The sequence below is a fragment of the Acomys russatus genome, chromosome 27 (genome assembly GCF_903995435.1).
Source record: "Acomys russatus chromosome 27, mAcoRus1.1, whole genome shotgun sequence".
Classification (NCBI taxonomy): Eukaryota; Metazoa; Chordata; class Mammalia; order Rodentia; family Muridae; genus Acomys; species Acomys russatus.
Genome location: NC_067163.1, coordinates 30,565,401 through 30,587,283, shown reverse-complemented (window position 1 = coordinate 30,587,283; position 21,883 = coordinate 30,565,401). Strand labels below are relative to the sequence as shown.

Here is a 21,883-nt window from a genome sequence, read left to right as displayed (position 1 = left end):
TCATAATGTAAGAATAGGGGTTTTTACTTTCTACAACAAAAAAGTTAAAGGATATTTAGAATAGTAAAGGCAAAACCCAAAAATAATGTGAACAATGACAGGAGGGGAAAATGGATCTCAATATATACTTTTTTACAGAGGAGATGAAAGATACTATATGAATTATTAGCATTAAGAAATAAGAAAACAGCTGGATGTGGTGATGTATGCCTTTTAATCCCAGCACTTAAGAAGCAGAGGCAGGTAGATCACTGTGAGCTCCAGGCCAGCCTGGTTTACAGAGTGAGTCCAGGACAGCCAAGGCTAACACAGAGAAACCCTGTCTAGAAAAAACAAAAATTAAAAAAAAAAAAAAATCATAAAATATTAGTGTTAGCATTGCATCTAGTATTTTACTAAAACTTTAAAAATAGAAAACATAATCTGATATAATTTAGAAAGAATCAAGCAGTTGAATTAATTGACAGAACATCTCCTTTTCCAATAGTAAGCTTAAACTTTACTAGGAAGTAATAGTACATTTTCAGAAACAATCTAAACTGGTAGGATCATGACTTTTCAATACAAAATTAAAATTGGTAACTTTTACCAGGTTCTTTCAATATCTGAGAATTTCCAGCTAATTCTTCAGTCTGCATCTCACAAATTTCACCAGATAAATGGTTTTTCTGTTCTTCTTCTACCATTTTCTTCCTCAGCTCTGCCTTTAGAATAAAAATTAAAAATATAATCTTTCATCTCAATATGTTATAAAGGCAAGCTTAGTTGAAGAGAGCAGGATACCTCTGAATAGACTGTCAGTTTGAGTGGTAAATCCTCAACTTTCACAAAGTCTTCTTCATCAGACTTTTGACTTATATTACCAGATTCTGCTTCCTGTAAGAAAAGTTATACCTAATGAAACAAGAAAACAAAAGCAAAAAAAGCATATCTTCTACCTCTGTATCAAAATCTAAATCACCTCTTCCAAGAAATAAAGTGGATTATTATATATGCATATTTATATGACTAATTAAAAATGCATAGTTCACAGAATAGGGTACATTGCTATAGCTGTGAGCATGCTGTTGGGCCTTTCTGTTCTCCATTGAAAAATCAGTTTACAAAGGCTAAATGAATAAATAATAGTAATTACATTGGGATCTAAATAACTAACCAATAATTATTTCTCCTCCTCCTCTGTGTGTGTGTGTGTGTGTGTGTGTGTGTGTGTGTGTGTGTTTACTGGGCAATTGTACCTCGGGACTATATATGCTAGGCAAGAGCTCTTTCACTGACCTACTCCAATAACCCTTACTGTTTATGTTCATAGAATGCATCAGAACTATATTCAAAACATAACATTTATAAGCTTTCCTTTTTTTAATTTTTAGAAAATCTTTATGTGCACGAATGTCTGTATGACGATATCGGATCCCCTGGAACTGGAGTTATAGGCAGTTGTGGGCTGCCATGTGGGTGCTGGGAATTGAACCCGGAACCTTTGGAAGAGCAGCCAAGTGCTCTTAACTGCTGAACCATCTATCCAGTCCCCAGATAAACTCTCTTATACAGTAATCTTCAGAGAACACAGCACTGATCATTTACTGTTTTCTGAAAACAAATTCAACATGGATTTGCCTAAAATTCAAACTCAAAAAATCCTGTAATCTAATTCTGAGGTATTATCAATAGAAAATCTCCTATGGTAATTTTGTACTCATCAAATGATACTAAGAATAAATGGAGTTGGGTGTGGCAGCACATGATTTTAATCCCAGCACTCAGGAGGCAAACAAAGCTCTGAGTTTGAGGCCAGTTTGCTCTACATAGTAAGCTCTAGCCTAGCTAGAATACATAGACCACATCCCTCAAAGACAAACAAACAAAAAAATAAATTTGATAGGGCCTGGTGAGATGGCTCAGCTGGTTAAGGCACTTGCTGCTAAACCTGAGTTCAACTCCCCAGACCCACACTCTGGATGAGAGAACATACTCCTGAAGACCGTCCTCTGACCTGTGCTGTGGTGCATGAATGCAGACATATATACACACACACACACACAACATAAACATACACACACACTTTCAACTAATTAATTAAATATAATAAAAAGATTTTTTTTAAAGGGACTAAAGAAATGGCTCAGTGGTTAAAGGCATTGGCTGCTTGTCTAGAGGACCCACGTTTATTTCTCAACATTGATATGGTGGCTCACAGTCATCCGCAATTCCAGTTCCAGAAGATCCAATGCCCTCTTCTAACTTCTATGTGCCCTTGCACACACATTGTACACATGCATACACTCAGATATGCACATAGTATAAATAAATATTGCAGAAATGTTTAAAGATTAAATCAAGTAATTTTCAGAGCTTTGAATGCTTAAGTGCACAGAGCAAGAAAACCGCTTAAAAGAGTGTTTCTACTGATGTTTTTGAAATATTCTAAATTCCCTTTCTAACCAATATATAAGTCATAACTATGAAAACTTCTTTAACAAAAAAAAAACCATTTTAATTTTTAAAAAATGAACCAAAGGCTAGTCCTGTAATACCAGCACTCACATGGCAGAGGCAGGAGGAACACCTGAAGTTCCAGGCTAATCTGTCCACTGATCAGTTCTAGTCTGGCCCAATCAACATACCTCACTCAGAAACCAAACAACGAAAAGGGAAGAAGGATACACTGTGCCCACTGAGGTTCAAATGCTATGCTGCAAATCTTTTCATTTTTGCTAAGAAATTTTATATTAAAAATACACGACCCACCAGGTGTAGTGGTGCATGCCTTTAATCCCAGCACTCAGGAGGCAGAGGCAGGTGGATGGCTGTGAGTTCAGGCCAGCCTGTTTTACAAAGTGAGTCCAGGACAGCCAAGGCTACATAGAGAAACCCTGTCTCGAAAACAAACAAACAAACAAAACCAAAAAAGCACAACAACAAACGAATATACAACCCAAACCCCCTCAAAAACTCAAGGTTCAGAGTAAAACTAAACTCACATACTTCTCAGAACTGTAATTACCCAGTACATTGCTATGCAATTTGCTACATGTAAATAATGACTCTGTCAGTCAGTTTTCAGTCATACCCAAAATTTAAACCTTTACCTATATCAAAGAATTTCAACATCTCCAAATAGCTAAGGAAAAAAAAAAAAAAAAGGATAGTGCAAATAATTAATTGATTTATCATGTATCGTTAGCACTTCAGAGAAGAACTCTATTAACATTGTCACCCAGAACTAATTTTTTGGTTCCAAAATTATCAAAACTTTCAGAGTTTGAGATGGTCATTTAATTTACCATCATGTTACTATGGAAGTATGTATGAATAAGAAAGATGTTCTGACAAGTTCTAAACCTAAGCACAAAGTAGAGTTTGATTTATATGCTTAATGTGTTACTCTTGAAAATTATATACAGAAGCAAAAAGATAAAAATATGTGAAACATAAAACATTACGTACATAGTCATTCACTAACACTGGAGACTCAGTATCAGGGCTGCCAGCCAAGGAGCTCTCGGGAGTCTCCTGAGCAGACTTCACTTCTTTGACTTTAGGCACGAGGGTTTCACTTGCAGTCAAGGGTAATGGCAGAGGGTCAGGCTCTTTAGATGAGTCAGAAGGAGTGAGTGAGTCGTTATGGGTACCACTATTTAAAGGTCGTTCATTCTCCAAGATATTGAGATAACAAGGTTTCACAGGAGAGCTGTCTTGATTATCTGCCATCAAAAGAAAGTCTCTGCATTAGAGAAATGAAACATCTGTGCAATTTTACTCCATAACACTAAGGACCATATGTCTAAATGAGTAATTACAACATGTAAGAACTAACACAAAAGATGCCTATCCAAATTTTCCTTACTCATGGTTCCCAAGCTAACTGAACAGATTTAGTTAGGAACATTTTAATTTAAATTTCTGAAAGCCAACTTACTTGTAATGAATTCGGATTTTTAAGACTAAAGCCATAGAATGAATATTATTTTAAAACAAAACACATTCCTCTCATTTGTATCTAAAAAGCCCTCTGTGGATAAGTTTTCTGTATAGGTAAATATTTGTCAAATATATGGGAGGTGTTGCTGAAGAGATGGCTTAGCAGTTAATACCACCATTTGCTGCTTTCACCACAGTAAGTAGTCACATCTGTCTGTTCCAGAAGATCTAATGCCCTCTTCTGGCCTTAGAATTACATACACACGGTACACATGCATATACTTAGGTTTTTATGATTTAAAAAATAAAAATAATAGTAGTTGTGCTGGGCAAAGGTCCCATGCCTTTAACCCCAGAATGCAGAGAGTAGAACCAGGCAGATCTCTCAAGTTGGAGGCCTGACTGATTTATATAGGGAGTTCAAGGCCAACCAGGCCTACAAACTGGGACCCTGGCTCAAAATAAATAAAAACACAAACAAATAAATAAACTGAAACAATTGCTACTTGGAGGCACAATATGGATGCATGCACCTGCAATTTGATGACTTGAGAGGTAGAGGCAGGAGGTTCTGAAGTTCAAGGTTATCTTCAAACTATACAAAGAGCTCAAGGCCAGCTTGAGCTACATGAGGCCCCGTTTCAAAACAAACAAACAAACAAACATCATCAACAACAACAACAAAAAAAATCAGTCAATCACCATTCTATTACATTTTTTTTCTTTTACAAAATATTTACCAGGAGAACAAAGACATCAAGTCCACAGTGCCTTTACACTTAACATTAAGTAAGAAGTAAAAACTACTTTTAGTTTTAAGCACATAGCAAATATTTTAAAGAACCTATAAATTAAGGTTATTTCAACTTCTTACTCTTACTAGCTGGTTCTTGGCCTGATGGTACATTTGTGCTTTCTGGTGTTTTTTCAAGATCATGTTGCAGAACCTAAAAGAAAAATATATTTTAATAGCAAGACCTTAAAAATATATGGTCTCTATAGAAAAAATAACTAATACTATGTAGTTCTGTCCAACCCCAGGGCTATAAAACAGGAAATGTGACAGTATCTTCTCAAAGTGTTTCAAGGAAGCTGTACTTGACAATTAAAAGATGTGTAACTAAAACGGTTTCCTTCTTAGACACCTGATCTGGCTAGAATTAATAAAACACCCTACAAGTTTTTACTATTCTTCTCAGGGTCTTATCTCAAAATTAAAAGACATATATTTGTAGAGGTGAGAAAAAAGAGAAAGCGCAACAAAATCAAGTGCTTGTAGCAGAGGGAGAAACAATCTGAGTTTCGTCCCGCCATTGGATGCATCCATGCTAGGGAGGGCTATAATGGGAGAGTAGAGGTCGATGATCACAAGGAGTGATGCTGGTGGTAGTTTTAGTCTTTTAAGAAAGCATCAACTTGCTGGGTGTGGTGGTGCAAGCCTAAAATCCCAGCACTGAGGAGGCAGAGGCAGGCAGATTTCTGTGAGTTCAAGGCCATCCTAGTCTACAAAGGGAGTCCAGAATAGCCAAGGCTGCAAAGAAACCTTGTCTCAAAAAAAGAAAGAAAGAAAAAAAGAAAGCATCAGCTCCTTGTTTTTTATGTTCAATCTCACAGAATGTGGAAGATTGCATTTTAGAAAACTGAATTAGCTTCATACAAACGGTGGGAGTAGAAGGAGGTAAAATTTTTAAATGCATTAATGATGACATGGTAAAAAAAAAAAAATCATACTGAAACTAAGAGTTTGATATAACTCTATATAATGATGGGATACCCACTCATCCATTTGGTTCACAAGCACCAGCAACTAAACTTCTCGGACCCAGGGTGAAGAATAGAGAACCTCTTCTGACGATACCTCTCCAAGGAAAGTACCAACACAGACTGACAACTGAAGACTGTCTACCAGGAAACGAATTGGACTTCAAAATGCCTCATAGGGGCTGGAGAGATGGCTCAGTGGTTAAGAGCACTGGCTGCTCTTCCAGAGTATCTGGGTTCAATTCTCAACACCCACATGGCAGCTTACAACTGTCTGTAGCTCCACCAAAGAAACCCAGACATTTTTCAAAATAGAATGAGTATGTATATCTCACATATAGAAGGTAGATGTATACATCACATGTTCAAAATAGCATGAATGTGTGTATCTCACATATAGAAGGTAGATGTATGCATCACATGTTCAAAATAGCATGAATGTGTGTATCTCACATATAGAAGGTAGATGTATGCATCACATGTTCAAAATAGCATGAATGTGTGTATCTCACATATAGAAGGTAGATGTGTATATCACATGTAGAGAATACACATATACATATACATTACATATACACACACACCCAAAGTTTAGCAGATAGATATCTAAAGCTTTGAGGAACAGAAGAGAATATGTGACGTTACAAATCAGAAAGATGTTAAAGGTATTTAGACACAGTAGGTAGAAAAGTTGAAATAAAATAAAACTTATTAGTACAAGCATTAACCAGGGATGTATTCCAGAGAGGAAGGCAAAATGTTAAGCAGTGGGAAAGTAAAAGGAACAGTGAGGAAAATGAGATGATCAACCATGTGCTAACAGTTTACAATACATTATTTCCATGGGGAAAAAAAAATCTGTGGCAAATAAGGAAAATTTAACAGGTGTAAGAAAGGAATATAAATAGAAAAAACCAAATGAATACTCAGCCAACAGAAACAAATCACAGGAAAACTGGAAAATTCCAAATTTGGGGGGTTGGAAAGTTTTAGTGTGGGGAACAGGACAAAGGTATACGCAAAGGGCTAGAATAAAGGGATGACAGGCCATCTGGTAAACAGCATTGTAACCATGACAAGGAAGCAGTATGAACAATGTCTAAAGGAAAATAAGTTCAGTACTCAACAATTTTTGCTATGTGGTGTCTAAAAAATATTAACCTTTATGCATTCTTTCTCAGATACTAGAAGATATATTACCCCTGAAATGAGGCCACAAACCACAATGAAAAAGACAAAGGACTAGATTACATAAACAGAGACCTGATGAAGATAATGGGAGAAAAGGGATTCTGTGGTTGGTAACTATTCATCAGATCTAAAGAACAGCCAAATGCAGCAGAAAGGGGTAATACTTGAGGAATGGAGAAAGGGAAGGAAAAATATAATAATTTAGTTCATGTACAAAATACTATGGAAAGGATTATGTACATAGCTTCTACAGGATAGGATAGAATACTTGGGTATGTACATGTTCAAAGAATATTAATACAAGTGGATACAGTACTAAATCAAGTACAAGCTATACAAGGACTTACAAGTAACAATATTTACTTGGTTTATCAGCTGGAAGTATTTATATAGTTTGTCTAAGTAAATATTAAGCAGATTTAACCAGAACACATAGAGCCAGATGTGTGTGTGTGTGTGTGTGTGTGTGTGTGTGTGTGTGTGTGTATGTGTGCATGTGCGCACACACATACATGGTCACTCAAAAACATGAAAGAAAACAGCAGAAGAAAGTATTTCAGGTATAGCCTCTTGGGCTAGATAAAATAAAGGGAGGAAAAGAAAGTATTTTATGCTTGCCATGTACTATTTTAATTTGTGACTAGGAGAAAAATATAAAACTTTAATTAAAAATTCAGATCTTCTAAAATATCTTATAATTTTATAAGTTGTTTCAAAAGGACACACTGTTTTAAAGATTATTAAACATAAAAATAAAACCAGTGCTTCAATTTTTTGTTTTTGAGACAGGGTCTTCTTGTACAGCCCACTTCTGTTTCCAGAGTACTGACATTAAAAAGACATGTGCCATATGCCTGGCATGTTTCAAATCTAAATAATTAAATTTTTTAAAGATTCTATTTACAAATTATATAGCCAGTGTTCTGCCTGCATGTATGCTTGCAGGCCAGAAGAGGGCACCAGATCTCATTATAGATGGTTGTGAGTCACCATGTGGCTGCTGGGAATTGAAATCAGGCAGGAACTTTAGAAGAGCATCTCTCCAGCCCAAATTATTAATTTTTTAATAAATAGTTTTTTATTTATGAAAATAACAATGGAAAAATGTTTACACTTTGACAGCTTTCAGAAGGTTCTCATGTTCAGTAGCTGAAGCAGGACTGGTGGAAGGTAGGCTGGTTTGTAACATAGTACCTGACTGTCGTGCTCATTTTCCTCTGTAGTTTCGGTGTTAGCCTGAAGTGAAGTCTGGACGTCCACAGGACTCTCTTCAAAGTCTTCCATTTCTTCATCCTCATTCTCATCCTCTCCACTTCCATAATTAGTTAAAGGCTGGCTTTCAGCTTTAGACAGATCTAAGTTGATTATATACAAATTTTAGTCAACTCACAAATTAATCTTCAGGATGGGGGGTTAGGGGTACATAAAATGAGAGTCTCAATGTGTGCTGATCCTAACTCTTGGACTGAAATTACCCTACTACCTCATTCTCTTACTGCTGTGCATCACCACAGCTACCCATCCAATCTTAGTAATGGTTACCATCTACTGCATCACTGAGTATCACAGGTAGTTTATACACTGTATCTGAAGAATTCAAATCAGCGCACACTGCAAACTGTAGTGTGGGATGGCAAGGTAATTTAATCAGGCCACACAGATCATTCAGTCAAAATGATATTGGGATTCAAACCCAAGATTTGACACAATACTCACTGCATCCCTACCAATTCTAAGTGACCTATAGAAAATGTATAAATATGCCTCAAAGCCTTTACACTTACTGATAGACACTGGACACCTTTCACTTTCTTCATCTTCCTCTTGATCAGAAACATCAGATCTTAAATTTTTTGGGCCTTTAGCATCATATACCTCTGAAGTCTGAGTCTGCTTAACAGTTTCAGTCTCATCCTTATCCTGTAAACAATGTGAATAATTGACTCCTTAGAGTTCTTAAAAAGGCATATATGGTAGCACTTTCATAGCAGTAACAGTCACTGTGTAGTAATTACTTTTGACATTCTAGTTTGTTTAAAATGAAAACACGTGGTTTGTCAGAAGAAAAAACATTTATCTACATACTTTAACTGTAAAAAAATAAAGATAAAAGCTGTTAAAATTTTGTTTTGTTCCAAAAGCAATATTTACAGACACAAACTTGCACATACTTTGTCTTCGTCATCAATCTCTCCAGCAGGTGAGCCATGATCTCCTTCAAGAATCCTTTTGGCCTAAGGGCAAATCAATTAAGAATTCATCAAGAACGCTTTTGTAATTGCAGTTTTTCTAATCTCTGTAAATACACCAGTAAATCAGCCTCTGTTGCCTGTCATTATCCACATCTAAACCACTGAAGTTACTGCTCTACTGTCAAAATAATTTTTAAGTAATTTATTAAGATTACATCTCAATTGTTATCCCCTCACTTGTATCCTCCCATTCCTCCCTCCCTCCCTCTTTCACCCTATTCCCCTCCTCTAGGTCTTTAACAAAAGAGGACCTCCTCCCCTACCATATGATCACAGCCTATCAGGTCTCTTCCTGGTGGCCTGCTTACTCTTCCTCTGCGTGTCACCAGGTCTCCCCACCAAGGGGAAGTGGTCAAATATTTGATGCACACCAATCTAAGACTTTGGTTTATCATTTCCTCTTTAAAGATTTATTATTTCTCAGTTTTACATATATAAATGATGTACTTTATTACATTCCCCTCATTATCCTCTCTTAATGTCTGTCTTTCTAAAAAATATGTCTATATGTACTATGCATGTGCCTGTGGAGCTCAGAGGATAACCTCACATATTGGTCCTTGTCTTCTACCTTAAGACTATCTAATTTTTCTTGTTTGCTGTTATATATCTAGACATATTGGCTGTTGAGCTTCCATGGATTCTCTCGTCTCCACCTCTTATCCTGGAATAGAAGCACTGATACAGATACTTATATACTGGTTACAGACATGCACAACCATGCATGTTCTTATGCTTAATCTTAGTGTTTGGCCCTCAGAGCCATCTCCCTGGCCCAGCTTAACAAGTCCTTCCTTTTAAGAGTCTTTATTTTATGTATATGAAGATTTTGTTTGTGTAGACCAGGCTGGCCTTGAACTTGCAGAGATCCTCCTGCCTCTGCTTCCCAAGTGCTAGGATTAACGGCATGTACCACCACAGCCAACTGTATGAAAGTTTTGCCTACATTTATGTATATGTACCACATGCAGGCCTGGTGCCTGAGGAGGCCAGAAGAGAAAATAAGATCCCCTAGAACTGGACTTACAGGTAGCTATGAGCCATGTGTATGATGGGAACTGAACCCAGGTCTTCTGCAAGAGCAGAAAGCACTCTTAACTTCTAAGCCACTGTTGTAGCTCCCTTATAATTTCTTACCTGGAAAATTATAACAATCTTATACTGGTCTCTCTGATTTTATTTCTAGTCTACTACAGTCCCCACTTAATGTTATCTAGAACATTATTTTAAACTTTACATGAAATTATGTTATTCTACTTCAGACTCTTCCATAATGTTTAGAATAAAATGACCATGTAAAAGTTTTTATGAATGCCATAACTTGGTCTTTCCTAACCCTATGACCTCACTTCCTGCATTCTTACCACACCATTTTCTTTGGCATAGCTTGGTTTAGGACCTACATGTATGCCAGGCAAATAACCTATCCCCAACTTGCATCAGCAGCTCATATTGCCATTCTACTTAATGCTTTGCCTTTATGGCCCTACTTTGTTCAACTGCTCAACCCTGCCTTAGAATCACTAAACTGAATTTTCCTCATGATGAACTCCTGTCTTTTCAAGTCAGCTCATAACTCAGCCCCTGGGAAGAGTCTCATGCACCTGCATATTTAAAACAGACTGAAAGACTTACTATGGTATCCTGATGCTTTATTTTCCTTAAATATTAAGCAATGGCTAAAATGAATTTACATCTAGAATAAAAACAGGAGCAATATAGAGAAGATGTATTAACCCCCCCTTCCCTCCCATTCTGTCTCGTTCTCTCTCTTGTCCCTCCCTGCCTCCCTCTCCCTCCCCCCTCCCTCTCTACATCTGTCTCTCTCTGTCTGTCTGGCTCTCTCTGTCTTAACCTGCTTCCCTTCTCATGGTCAGAGGGTAAGGAAAAGGGTGCCTACCTAAGAGAAAGCCTCCTCGTAACCCTGATATTGCAGGAGAAATAACTGATCCAGTTAGACATTCAGACACAATTAACAAGGCAGAAAACTAGGGATAAAAAACTAAAACCCCAGGCAATGAACACATGTGCCTGTTGGCTGCAAGTGACTTCCTTGTAACACATATTCTTGTAAACTCTATAGCATTTGGCAACAGCCATGGTAGGAAAGCTGGCCAGGAACCAAATCCCAGTTTTCTCCTCTTTGGAGCTCTTAGTAAGCAATAGTAAAGTGAACTACACCTCACAATCCATAGTTAGCATCAATTCCTATCTTCACTTTTATCCTGGCTGTGTGGTAGAATCCAACGTTTACTATGTAGCCATGTATCGATTTATAATTTGATGAACTGGTTTTACTAAAAACAACTGTTCTTGTTGTGGTCAAATGAGAGCTTATTTTCTAATAATGATCAAGAACTGTATTTATGAACTAATGATAATTATTTGTAAAAGCATAGTGACAGTTACCTCTTTTGCATAAGACTGTATCACTCCAGTGGCTTCGATTTTCCTTTTGCATCTCTGTTTAACAGCTATACTATTATTATCCAAATCTTGCATGAGCTTAAAGAAAGCCAATTCATTAAACAACACTTCAGATATCTCCACAAGAAGATCTTCTCCACAGTCTTTCAGTTTTCTGCCAGCAAAGTTTGCTAGTGAATCCTATTTAAAGGTAAAGCAAATAATTTTATATCATAGTGAAACAATACAGGTGACTGAAAGGGTTAAAATATAATATTTGCCTAGAGAAAAGCAGTTCTAATATTTTTACATGTGTATGTTTAAAGATACATTGATTTGTTTCTCAAGATTTTAATATAATTATATTTCTCCCCTCCTTTTCCTCCATCCAAACACTCTCATATATTCCTCCTTGCTCTCTCTCATCTTTTTTTTTCCATTATTTATTGTTACATACTATACTAGGTGGTGTTGTGTGTCAACTTGACACAAGCTCAAGTCATCAGAGAAAAGGGAACCATAGTTGAACAAATGCCTGCATGAGATCCAGCTGTAAGGCATTTTCTCAATTACTGATTAATGGGGGAGGGCCCAGCCCATTGTGGGTAGTGCATCCTGGGGCTGGTGGTCCTCAATTCTATAAGAAGGCAGGCTGAGCAAGCCCCGTGAAGCAAGCCAGTATGCAGTACCCCTTCATGGCCTCCTGCCTACAGGTTTCTGCCCCGCTTTAGTTCCTATCCTGACTTCCTTCAATAATGAACAGCAAAAAGAAGTGGAAACCAAATAAAACATTTTCTCTCCAACTTGCTTTTGGGTCATGGTATTTTGGTGCAGCAACAGAAACCCTAAATAAGATACATACATAAATGTATATGTATGTGTGTATGTGTGTGTATATATATGTGTGTGTGTGTATGTGTGTGTGTGTGTGTGTGTGTGTGTGTGTGTGTGTGTGTGTATAAAATCCTAAATACTTAAGCAGAACCTGTTCAATCTGTATAATATTACTTGTATTTGTGTTCTCAGGACTATCAACTTGGTGTTAGCTCTTTGTGCATGAATGACACCTTCTGGGGTTCCTCATATCCACATGAGCATGTCTAGCATAATGTCCTTGTTCCTAATATTTTTTAAGCACTGGAAACTTGAAAATAATAGCCATAGTTATATAAAGAAAGATTAGTATTACTATAAAATATTCATATTACAAAGCAGGAATACTGCTAGCCCCACTTAGAGTACACACCTGGGGAGGCAAACAACATATAGTCATCTATAAATATAGTACTTTCTTAATATAATTTTTGGGCACAAACAAGTAAAACAGAATATTAATCTCACAAAAGTTCCTACTGCATACACGTAAGAACTATTTATGCACTACAGTAATGAGTCATTAAATACTCTGTGAGGGTAAATAGCCTTCCTCATCTTCATGGTGCTAGTTATTGTTAGTTTCTTTCTTTATATTGACCAACCAGACATTCTCATTTAAAATTTTCTTCAGAGTAATTTTACAAGAAAGCATTAGTTCTATTCAAGTTGAAATTCATCATCATCAAATAAACAAATGTGCTAGTTCATATAAAGGACTTCCCTTTTTCTTTCGTGCAAAAATATCAGCTTAGAGAAAAGGTAACTATTATGTTAACTACCCCTCAAAAAAAAACACAAAAACACTACCTACATAACAACAGGAAGAGCATGTATTCAGGAAATAGAGGCAGACAGATCTGAGTTTGGTGCCACCCTGGTGTAAAGAGCTAGTTCCAGGACAGCCAGAGCTACAGAGAGAAATCCTGTCTCCAAACAAACAAAGCAAGCATGTATGCTTAAAGACTCAGACGCACAAATTTTCTCAACAGATCTCAGTAGGAAAAATTAAACGTAAACACTTTAAAATTAGAAGCTCACAAAATAAAGTAGAGATAGAGGAAAGAAAGGAAGGAAGAAGGAAGGAGAGAGAAAAGATTCCAGCTAATATTTAAATTAGCCTTTGTTCTTAATAGATATGACCCTGTGGAAAAAAATCAGGAAGGAAAGGAAAGTAGTCAAACTTTCTTAGAAGGGTTAAACAAATATTGATTAAAAATATGAGTAATGAATAATCTCTCCTTTAACCATATTCTAAAATAACTTTCTCTTGAAATAAGCTAGCTAGTTAAATTATAGAAATTCTAAGTTATATATCTTCAATATTTTTAATATTTCAGATATTTACTTAAGAATACCTTATTCATAATATATTTTATGCTAATAAATCCTATTTCTACAAAATATAAGATCATTGGTGAATTATATACCCTGTAAATTATGTATTAACATTTTAAACAAAAGTCAAAACAATTTTAAGATTATTACTGATTTTGTGCTTTACTCTTAATACTTAGTAAATCAAAAATTATGTGAAGAAAATTAGTACCTAACCCAGATTTTAAATTAACTACAGGCAAAGTGACAGTACTACATTTAAAAATCAGTTTTAAGAGGTAGCTCCCGGGCTGGAGAGGTGACTCAGTGGCTAAGAGCACTGTCTGCTCTTTCAGGGGCCCTGAGTTCAATTCCCAGCAACCACATCGTGGCTCACAGCCATCTATAGTGAGATCTGGAGTCCTCTTCTGATGCGCAGGTATATCCAGAGGCAGAACACTGTGTGTGTCATAAATAAATAAATCTTTAAAAAAAAAAAAAAAAAAAGAGGTAGCTCCCTCGGACCAACAGGGCCTGAGCAGCAGCAGCAGCAGCAGCAGCAGCATGGTGCTGAAATAGATCCAGAAGAAAGAAACTGACTTACAGAGGGACCCTCCTGCTCAGTGCCCTGTGTGACCTGTGGGTGACGACTAACGACTATCCTTGACAAGGAGTTAGTTTTTTTTCCTGACCATCCACTTCCCTACAGACTATCCTTTCAAGCCTTGAAAGGTGTAAGACAGAATTCTTGGATCAACTTAAAATGGCACCCAAGGGATCTCAGAGCAGCCTATGTGTTTAAATGCTGAGCCATCTCTCCAGCCCCTTCAAAACAATAAAATTTTACTGAAGTCAGGATAGGCCTTGGAGATGGCTATGTTAAAAGAAAACATAAAAAGTGCTCTTATAATTTTTAACTAGGTAAAGAGATAATATCAAAATGCCATCCAAACTGAGTATTAGAATGGACTTTTTAAAAATAACTTATTTATATTATGTGCACTGGCGTTTTGTCTGCATGCATGTCGGTGTGAAGGTGTCAGATCTTGTTGTGAGGCATCATGTGGGAGCTGGGCATTGAACCAGGGTCCTTTGGAGGAACACTCAGTGCTCCTAACCACTGAGCCATCTCTCAGCCCCAAGGGTGGATTTTTGAATTAAGTTCTATAATATCAGAAAATGATAGTAGAGCTCTAACCAAATGGTATATAGGTAGCACATACAAAACTAAACTCTTACCTGTAATATACTTCCTAGTTGTTTATGGAAGAACTTCACAAACTCCTTGCTCTCATCATTTTGTTGGGTTAGGGTCAACACCATGCGTCTTACTGACGTGAGAAGCTGAGAAGAACACACTTCATCCATGTGCTCCTAAGGAAAACGCTAGCAGGTTAGGGTACAAACTTATCTACTATGTTAAAAACATTACGCTATACAATTTGAAATTAATTAATTTATCTCGCATAGTTTCTCATTTTTCTGATGATTTAAAAGATTCATTCATTCTTAAGAATGGCCAGTTTCTACACACTGAAAGGTTTGGCAAGAAAACGACCGATGAAAGAGATTTCCTGTTTCAATACTTTCCACCACTTCCCTTCCATACTAAGGAGACTACGCTGCTGACGCTTCAGTTGTTTTCCTTCCTGTTTGCAGTTCAGTAAAGTCTTACCCATCTTTACCCAGTTCCCTCTCTACTGCGGTGCGTGTATAGGAACAGCCCCAATGATGCACAGAGTTGAGTGCTTAGTCACCAGAGAGTGCAACTCTTTGACAGGATTCCAAGGTTCAGGAAGCACAGCCTTGTTTCTCTGCCTGTGGATCAGGGCTCGCAACTACTCCAGCACTATGCCTGCCGTCCATGCCTACCTCTGTCCATGTTCCCTGTCATGATAACAGACTATCTTTCTGAAACTGTAAGCAAGCCCTCAACTAAATGCTTTTTAGGAGTTATGGTATGGTGACTTCCCAACAGCTGCTAATAACTCCACCAGGAACACCTGCACGCAAACCAACAACTGAAAATGTCTTCAGATATTATGAAATGTCCTAGTGACTTTTTTCTATTGCCATTTAGGGCAAGTCTCTTAATTATATCATAAAAACTTTGTGAGAACCAAATATGGTAGGATGTCAGTGATTCCAGTCTCAAAAACCCAAAATTGTATTTGAATTATGAAATAAACCTAAACCTGGTTAGCTTCTCAAGGTCAGTCTTGAACAGACCTGTAACAAGTTATTTCAAGGTTCTTGAGTATTCCTTTTTTGCTACTTCTTTTAAGCAGGCCCTGTCACACGTGTGTGTGTGTGTGTGTATGTGTGTGTGTGTGTGTGTGTGTGTGTGTGTGTGTGTGTGTACACGCATGCCTTTCAGGCTTTTTCTTTGTTTTGTTTCTGTTTGTTTTGTTCTATTCTAGTTTGTATATTTGCCTGTTTTCTAAAGTGAGAGAAAAGAAGACACAGAGTTGGATGGCTGGGGAAGTGGGAAAGATCTGGGAGGAGATGAGGGAGAAGAAATTATGATCAGAATATACTGTATAAAAAACAAACTATTTTATAAAAAAGTAACAGAAAAAAATTAAAACGAGCCTGATGGCAACACATTTTATAGTTTTCTATATCTGCATACAATATAAACTATGTTTTCATTTCCAATTTTTAAAATTTCCAAGTTTTAAAATTCTTTCTTTAAATGAAAGACTTTCATTAAATGAGTAAGAATTTTAAAATTCTTATTTTGGATGAAAACATAGGGTGCAATTTCAGAAAGAAATTCACCTCTCCAACCGGCATAGAACTCACTATGTATATCAGGCTGACCTCAAAATCAAGAGATCTATCTGTCTGTCTATGCCTCTTGAATACTGGATTTGACTACCACACGCAGCCATATTTCACTTGCATATTTTTTTTTCTTTGCCCTGTTAATTTTAATAGCATTATTTACAAGTAAGTCTCCTATGGTCATTGTTAATAATTATATAATCTGGTTTATTTTACAAAATTGTTTACCTTCAAGAAAGGAATGACTTCTTTCATAATTGCTTTAATTTGGCGGTCCAGTTGCTGAGTATCAATTCTAGGACAGGGGACGGCAGAAACATCACTTACAGGTTGTGGTGAACTATGATTCTCAATAATGGGAGTTTCTATTTTTTAAGAAAAATGATATATAAACAAAAGCCAGTGATATTAAGTACATAGATATACACAGTTATATAACATTTTATAGATTGTCATAAAAATTTTGTTAAAATACTACAAAGGAAAACCCAAGTCGTTTTAGTAGTCCTTATAATTAAAAGCAGTAACAAAACCACTAGTATTAAAAAGGACCTTAATTTAAAAAAAAAAAAACCCTCGGGTTGGCAAGTATATAGTTCATACTAGTCCTGAATGTGCCATGTAACCAAAAGTAGGCTTAAACTCATAATCTTCCTGCCTCAGCCTCCTGAGTTCTGGGATTATACTATGCCCAGCTAGCCTTAGAGTTTTTATTTGCAACTCTGACTATTGCTTCTGATCACTCTAAAAACACACCTTTTAAAGTACTGGCTGTGGGAGTTGCAGCAGCAGCACCTTCATCCTCGATAACTCTGCAAGCACACCTCAGAGCTGGGTTACCCTCAGTCTCAGTCTTCACGCGTTCATATTCTCTCATTCTGGCCAATGCTTGATCCAAGTGAATCACAGTGTTACCTGAATTTGGAACAGAAATATTTCCAGAATATGTAAAAGCAAATCTTTTCACATACTCTCAAAAGTATAAAAATCTAAACATAAGGAAAATAACTTTTTAAAGACCTATTTATACGTATGTGCATGTGCAAGTATTTGTCTGTGTAAGTGAATGCCACATGCGTGTGGGTAGCCTACTGAAGCGAGGAGAGTGTTGGTTCTCTTGGAGCTGAAATTGCAGGTAGGAGTGAACCACCGATGTGGGTGTTGGGAACCAAATTCAGGTTCACCTGGAAGAACAGCAAACCCTCTTAAGTGCTGAGCCATTTCACAAGCCCAGAATTAGCTTTTAAGGAATTTCCATTTGCTGTACTAATGAGGTGCTTCATGTACATCATCACAGTTATTTGTTTAATCCTTAAATAACCCCACAAATGACAGCACTTAAGTAGCTTGCCTCAGACTGCACTACCAGGTAGACTTTAGACTGATGGGTATATGGTGTGTGTGTGTGTGTGTGTGTGTGTGTGTGTTTTCATCCTAGTTGTCATGTGCAAGGTGATTAAGAGAGCTCTGCTTACCTAGATCATCTGTTGCAAAAGGCTCAAAGTTGGAAGATACAGACACAACACTCACATTGTCAGCATCATTTTGTTCACTTATTTTATGTGCTTCTCGTTCAAAGTTCTTCTCAAAAGTTTCCTAAGTTAAATAAACAATGACTAAATATTCCTTCTAAAGTATTTCATAAATATTAAAGATCTAACACAGAAACTGTTATTTGCACAAAACCATCTATCTAAAAGGGATACTAAAAAGTTGCATGAATATTCTACCTAGACAAGATCACAATATAAGCCACGTTACTGAAGAGCCATTAAAAAGAAACATTAAAATATTAAGTACTCTAGGAGAACTTCCGTGCTAAGTGAAAATAAAAAAGCCAACTTTCATTAAAAATGATAACATTTTAAATTATTTTACTTTCTCATGGATACTTCATCTCTATACTCTTATTGTGTGTATCACTGTCTTATTTCTGAAGAAAAACATGACATTCATAATTTTATGAAATTACATTTTATTGGTACAATTAACCAAATAATGTGCTCATTTTAAGTGTATTGTTTGGATGAGGTTGGACAAATGGATACACTTACATAACCAGCTTCTCTAAAGATAAAGGCCATAGCTGAGCGTGGTGGCACAAGCCTTTAATCCCAGCACTCAGGGAGGCAGAGGCAGGCGGATCTCTGTGAGTTCGAGTCCAGTCTGGTATACAAAGCGAGTCCAGGACAGCCAAGGCCACACAGAGAAACCTCATCTCAAAAACAAAAACAAAAAAAAAGCCCAGCCCAACCCAAAATGATAAGGACCATTAGCTGGATATGGTGGCTTTAGTCACAGCACTTAGGAAAGAGAAACAGACAAATCTCTCCGACTTCAAGTCCAGCTTGATCTACATAGGGAGTTCTGGGTCAGGCAAAGGTATAAAATGAGGCCCCACTCTCAAAAAAAAAAAAAAAAAAAAAAAAGACTAAGTTAAAAAAAATTTATAAAGACAATTTCCATCAATCAAGAAGGTCCTTCTGCATACTCTATAGTCTCCATCATCTCTCATCCATACAATTTTTATCACTTGACATCAGTCTTTCCCAAATTATCTCATCTTTACTATAATCTAGAAATTCCTTCCCCATCATCAAATAAATATAGACAGACAGTTGTGTCATTTTTCATTTCCCACAAAAAGGAATATATCATTTTCAGTTCACTGTAACAAGTACTCACTTTCTAATTTATATTTAATAATATAAAACTATGGAGCTGAGCATGTTCCAAGTTATCACAATATCCAGTAATCAGCAAGCACTAGGTTCAATGAGAGACGGTGTCTCAAAAGATAATGTCATGAGTAATCAAGGAAGACACTCCATGTCAACTTCTGGCCTCTATATATAGGTGCACAAACAGATATACTACATACTACATACACACACACACACACACACACACACACACACACACACACACACACACATTTATGTACACATTATAGCACACACATACATCCACTTGTCCACAAACAACAAAATATAAACGATGTAATTTTTAGACACAGGTTTGATAGTAGCTTAAGATTTACAGCATAGTGGAGAACAATTTTAAGAAGAAAGGGTGAGTTAAGGAGGTACTGTCTTCAATATGAGTTTAAGAGGAAAAAACAAGAAAATCCTCAATAATTTCTAAGCAGTATTCTTACCTAAAACAGAGACAAAATATCCTTTTAGAGAAATACAATCTTCAGAAAACATTGTGTTAACATTCCAATAGTAGTAAAATCACAACAATGTTATTCCAACTCTTAATCTGTAAGAAGTTATCTGCTAATCCATTATTCTATTCTTTCTCAGAGATCTCCAGGTGCTTGAGTAATTAAAAAAAAAAAGAGTATTTGCTATACAAGACCCATAATTAATGTTTGAACCTGTAAATAGGCCATTCCCAAATATCTAGCAATATAAAAGCATTCTATCATTTTTCTATGTTCTATTTTTTTTTTCAGAAATTTGTCTAAGTAAAATACATTAAATTATACTTTTGTAACTGGATGATTTTCTTTTGTCCAGGTTTTTTTTTTTTAAACACACAGACTTAATTTGATTAATTTTGTACTTACATATTTAAAGGTTCTCTGATTTAACTGCTATTTGGTGTACTTAATGTTCTGAAGTACACAACAAAGCCTTATTAGATACCTATTAAAGATGTATGTGGGTACTGCAGGCTTCACAACTTATCATTTTTTTCGAGTGCAATATCAACAATCTGACAATAACTTCAACTTGTTTATTATATGTTGGACGTGTGTTCACATTTAACCTATCATATTGGCTTACATCATCAGTAGTAGCAAGGCTCTCACTCGGAGTAAGTTCCGAATTTGATGCTACCCAAGTGCCAGAATTCACGGACTTTAAATTTTCTCCTTCTTTTTCATCACTTTCAGAAATATGTCTGGATACAATATCCTAAATAATGAAATAAAACCATTTATATACAAGACATATATATGCTTCATTCCAAATTCATATTATAAACTTAAAACCAAAGGCAAATGGAAAACAAAGTACTTTTCATAGATTAAATATGAAGCAAAGACTGTAAAACACAGGAAAATATGTGTAAAGATAACCTAAAACATACTGAAGCTATATAAGAGGTTTTAAATGAATTACTGCAAAAACCAGAAAACAAATCAAGATACACAGAGATAAGGACATGCTTCCTTTAAGGAAGGAGTGAGCTGTCAGAGAATGTGAGATCAGATACCTGCAATGCATATAGAGCCCTCTGTCTCAAGTAGTCTGTATTAAGCAACTGCAACTCATGGAAAAGTTCAATAAGAAAATGTGGACGAGACTCATTTTGAGAAATTAATGTCGCCACTTCAGAATAAATGGTATCTCGTAGAGCTTCAAACATGGAAAAATCACTCCCAGTTTCTGGAAGATAAAAAAGATCAAGAAAACAATAACAATAAAATACCTTTATAATAACTCCTACTGATCTGCATCATTTCCTAACCTTTAACAGAACATAATTCTATTTCAGGGCTTTGTTCATCAAGGCAGCAAGCAGACCTTGGGGAACAAATCAATTAACAATCAAATAAAAAAGCACCAACAATAATATATCAAGATAACTACTATGTAATAAAATAGCAAAAATAGCAGTATCTGATGCCACTGAGAATCATATTAATTTCTCAATTAAAAGAGTGACCAGATAGCCAGACAGTGGGGGCGCACGCCTTTAATTCTAGCACTTGGGGTGGCAGAGGCAGGTGGATCTCTGTGAGTTCAGGGCCAGTCTGTTCTACAAAACAAGTCCAGGACAGCCACAGCTACACAGAGTAATCCTGTCTCAAAATAAAACAAAAACAAAGAAAACCAAAAACCCCCAAAACAACCCAACAACAACAAAAAAAAAAAAAAAAAAAAAAAAAAAAATACCAGGTATGGTAAAGCCTGCTTATGATCCCAAAAGTGGGGAACATAAGGAAGGTTACAAATTAAAGGCAGCATCTTGGACCACATAGGCAAAAACTGATCTGAAAATGAAACCAAACCTCATGGAACTATAAGCACATGAATGCAATAAGCTAAATTAAATTATTTTAGGCTTATTTTGGTTATATAAACTTCCTAACAAAAAAGGAAATCTGCTTATTAATGTTGAAAGAAAAAACAGTGCAGCAGCTTAACAATGCACAATTAGGTCATATCTGGTCAATGTCACTACAATGTAATACTTATTTAACTGGTACACATCAGAGCAGTGAGTACACAACTACAACAGTCAGATTCTCCACATCACTGTATTATTTAGCTAAAATACTGCCCCATGAACTTGTTGACAACACTCTCTAAAGTCATCCTCTTTTTGTGTGAGTGTTTAGTGATGAAGATCAATCC

At 36.3% G+C, this 21,883-nt stretch overlaps 1 protein-coding gene across 5 annotated transcripts in view; it reads right to left on the bottom strand.

Moving 5' to 3' along the window:
• Pcm1 (pericentriolar material 1) overlaps nt 1-21,883 on the bottom strand; it is an 81,488-nt gene that overhangs the window by 2,844 nt on the left and 56,761 nt on the right. For all 5 annotated transcript variants that reach the window (XM_051169534.1, XM_051169537.1, XM_051169535.1 and 2 more), the window contains 14 exons: nt 20,739-20,911; nt 20,306-20,437; nt 17,987-18,107; nt 17,268-17,426; nt 16,740-16,876; nt 14,964-15,098; nt 11,538-11,735; nt 9,048-9,110; nt 8,661-8,796; nt 8,071-8,231; nt 4,799-4,871; nt 3,451-3,707; nt 784-876; nt 590-704 (listed from right to left, as the gene is read on the bottom strand). In XM_051169534.1, coding sequence (XP_051025491.1) covers nt 590-704; nt 784-876; nt 3,451-3,707; nt 4,799-4,871; nt 8,071-8,231; nt 8,661-8,796; nt 9,048-9,110; nt 11,538-11,735; nt 14,964-15,098; nt 16,740-16,876; nt 17,268-17,426; nt 17,987-18,107; nt 20,306-20,437; nt 20,739-20,911 — 1,953 coding nt within the window. The remainder of the gene's footprint in view (nt 1-589; nt 705-783; nt 877-3,450; nt 3,708-4,798; nt 4,872-8,070; nt 8,232-8,660; nt 8,797-9,047; nt 9,111-11,537; nt 11,736-14,963; nt 15,099-16,739; nt 16,877-17,267; nt 17,427-17,986; nt 18,108-20,305; nt 20,438-20,738; nt 20,912-21,883) is intronic.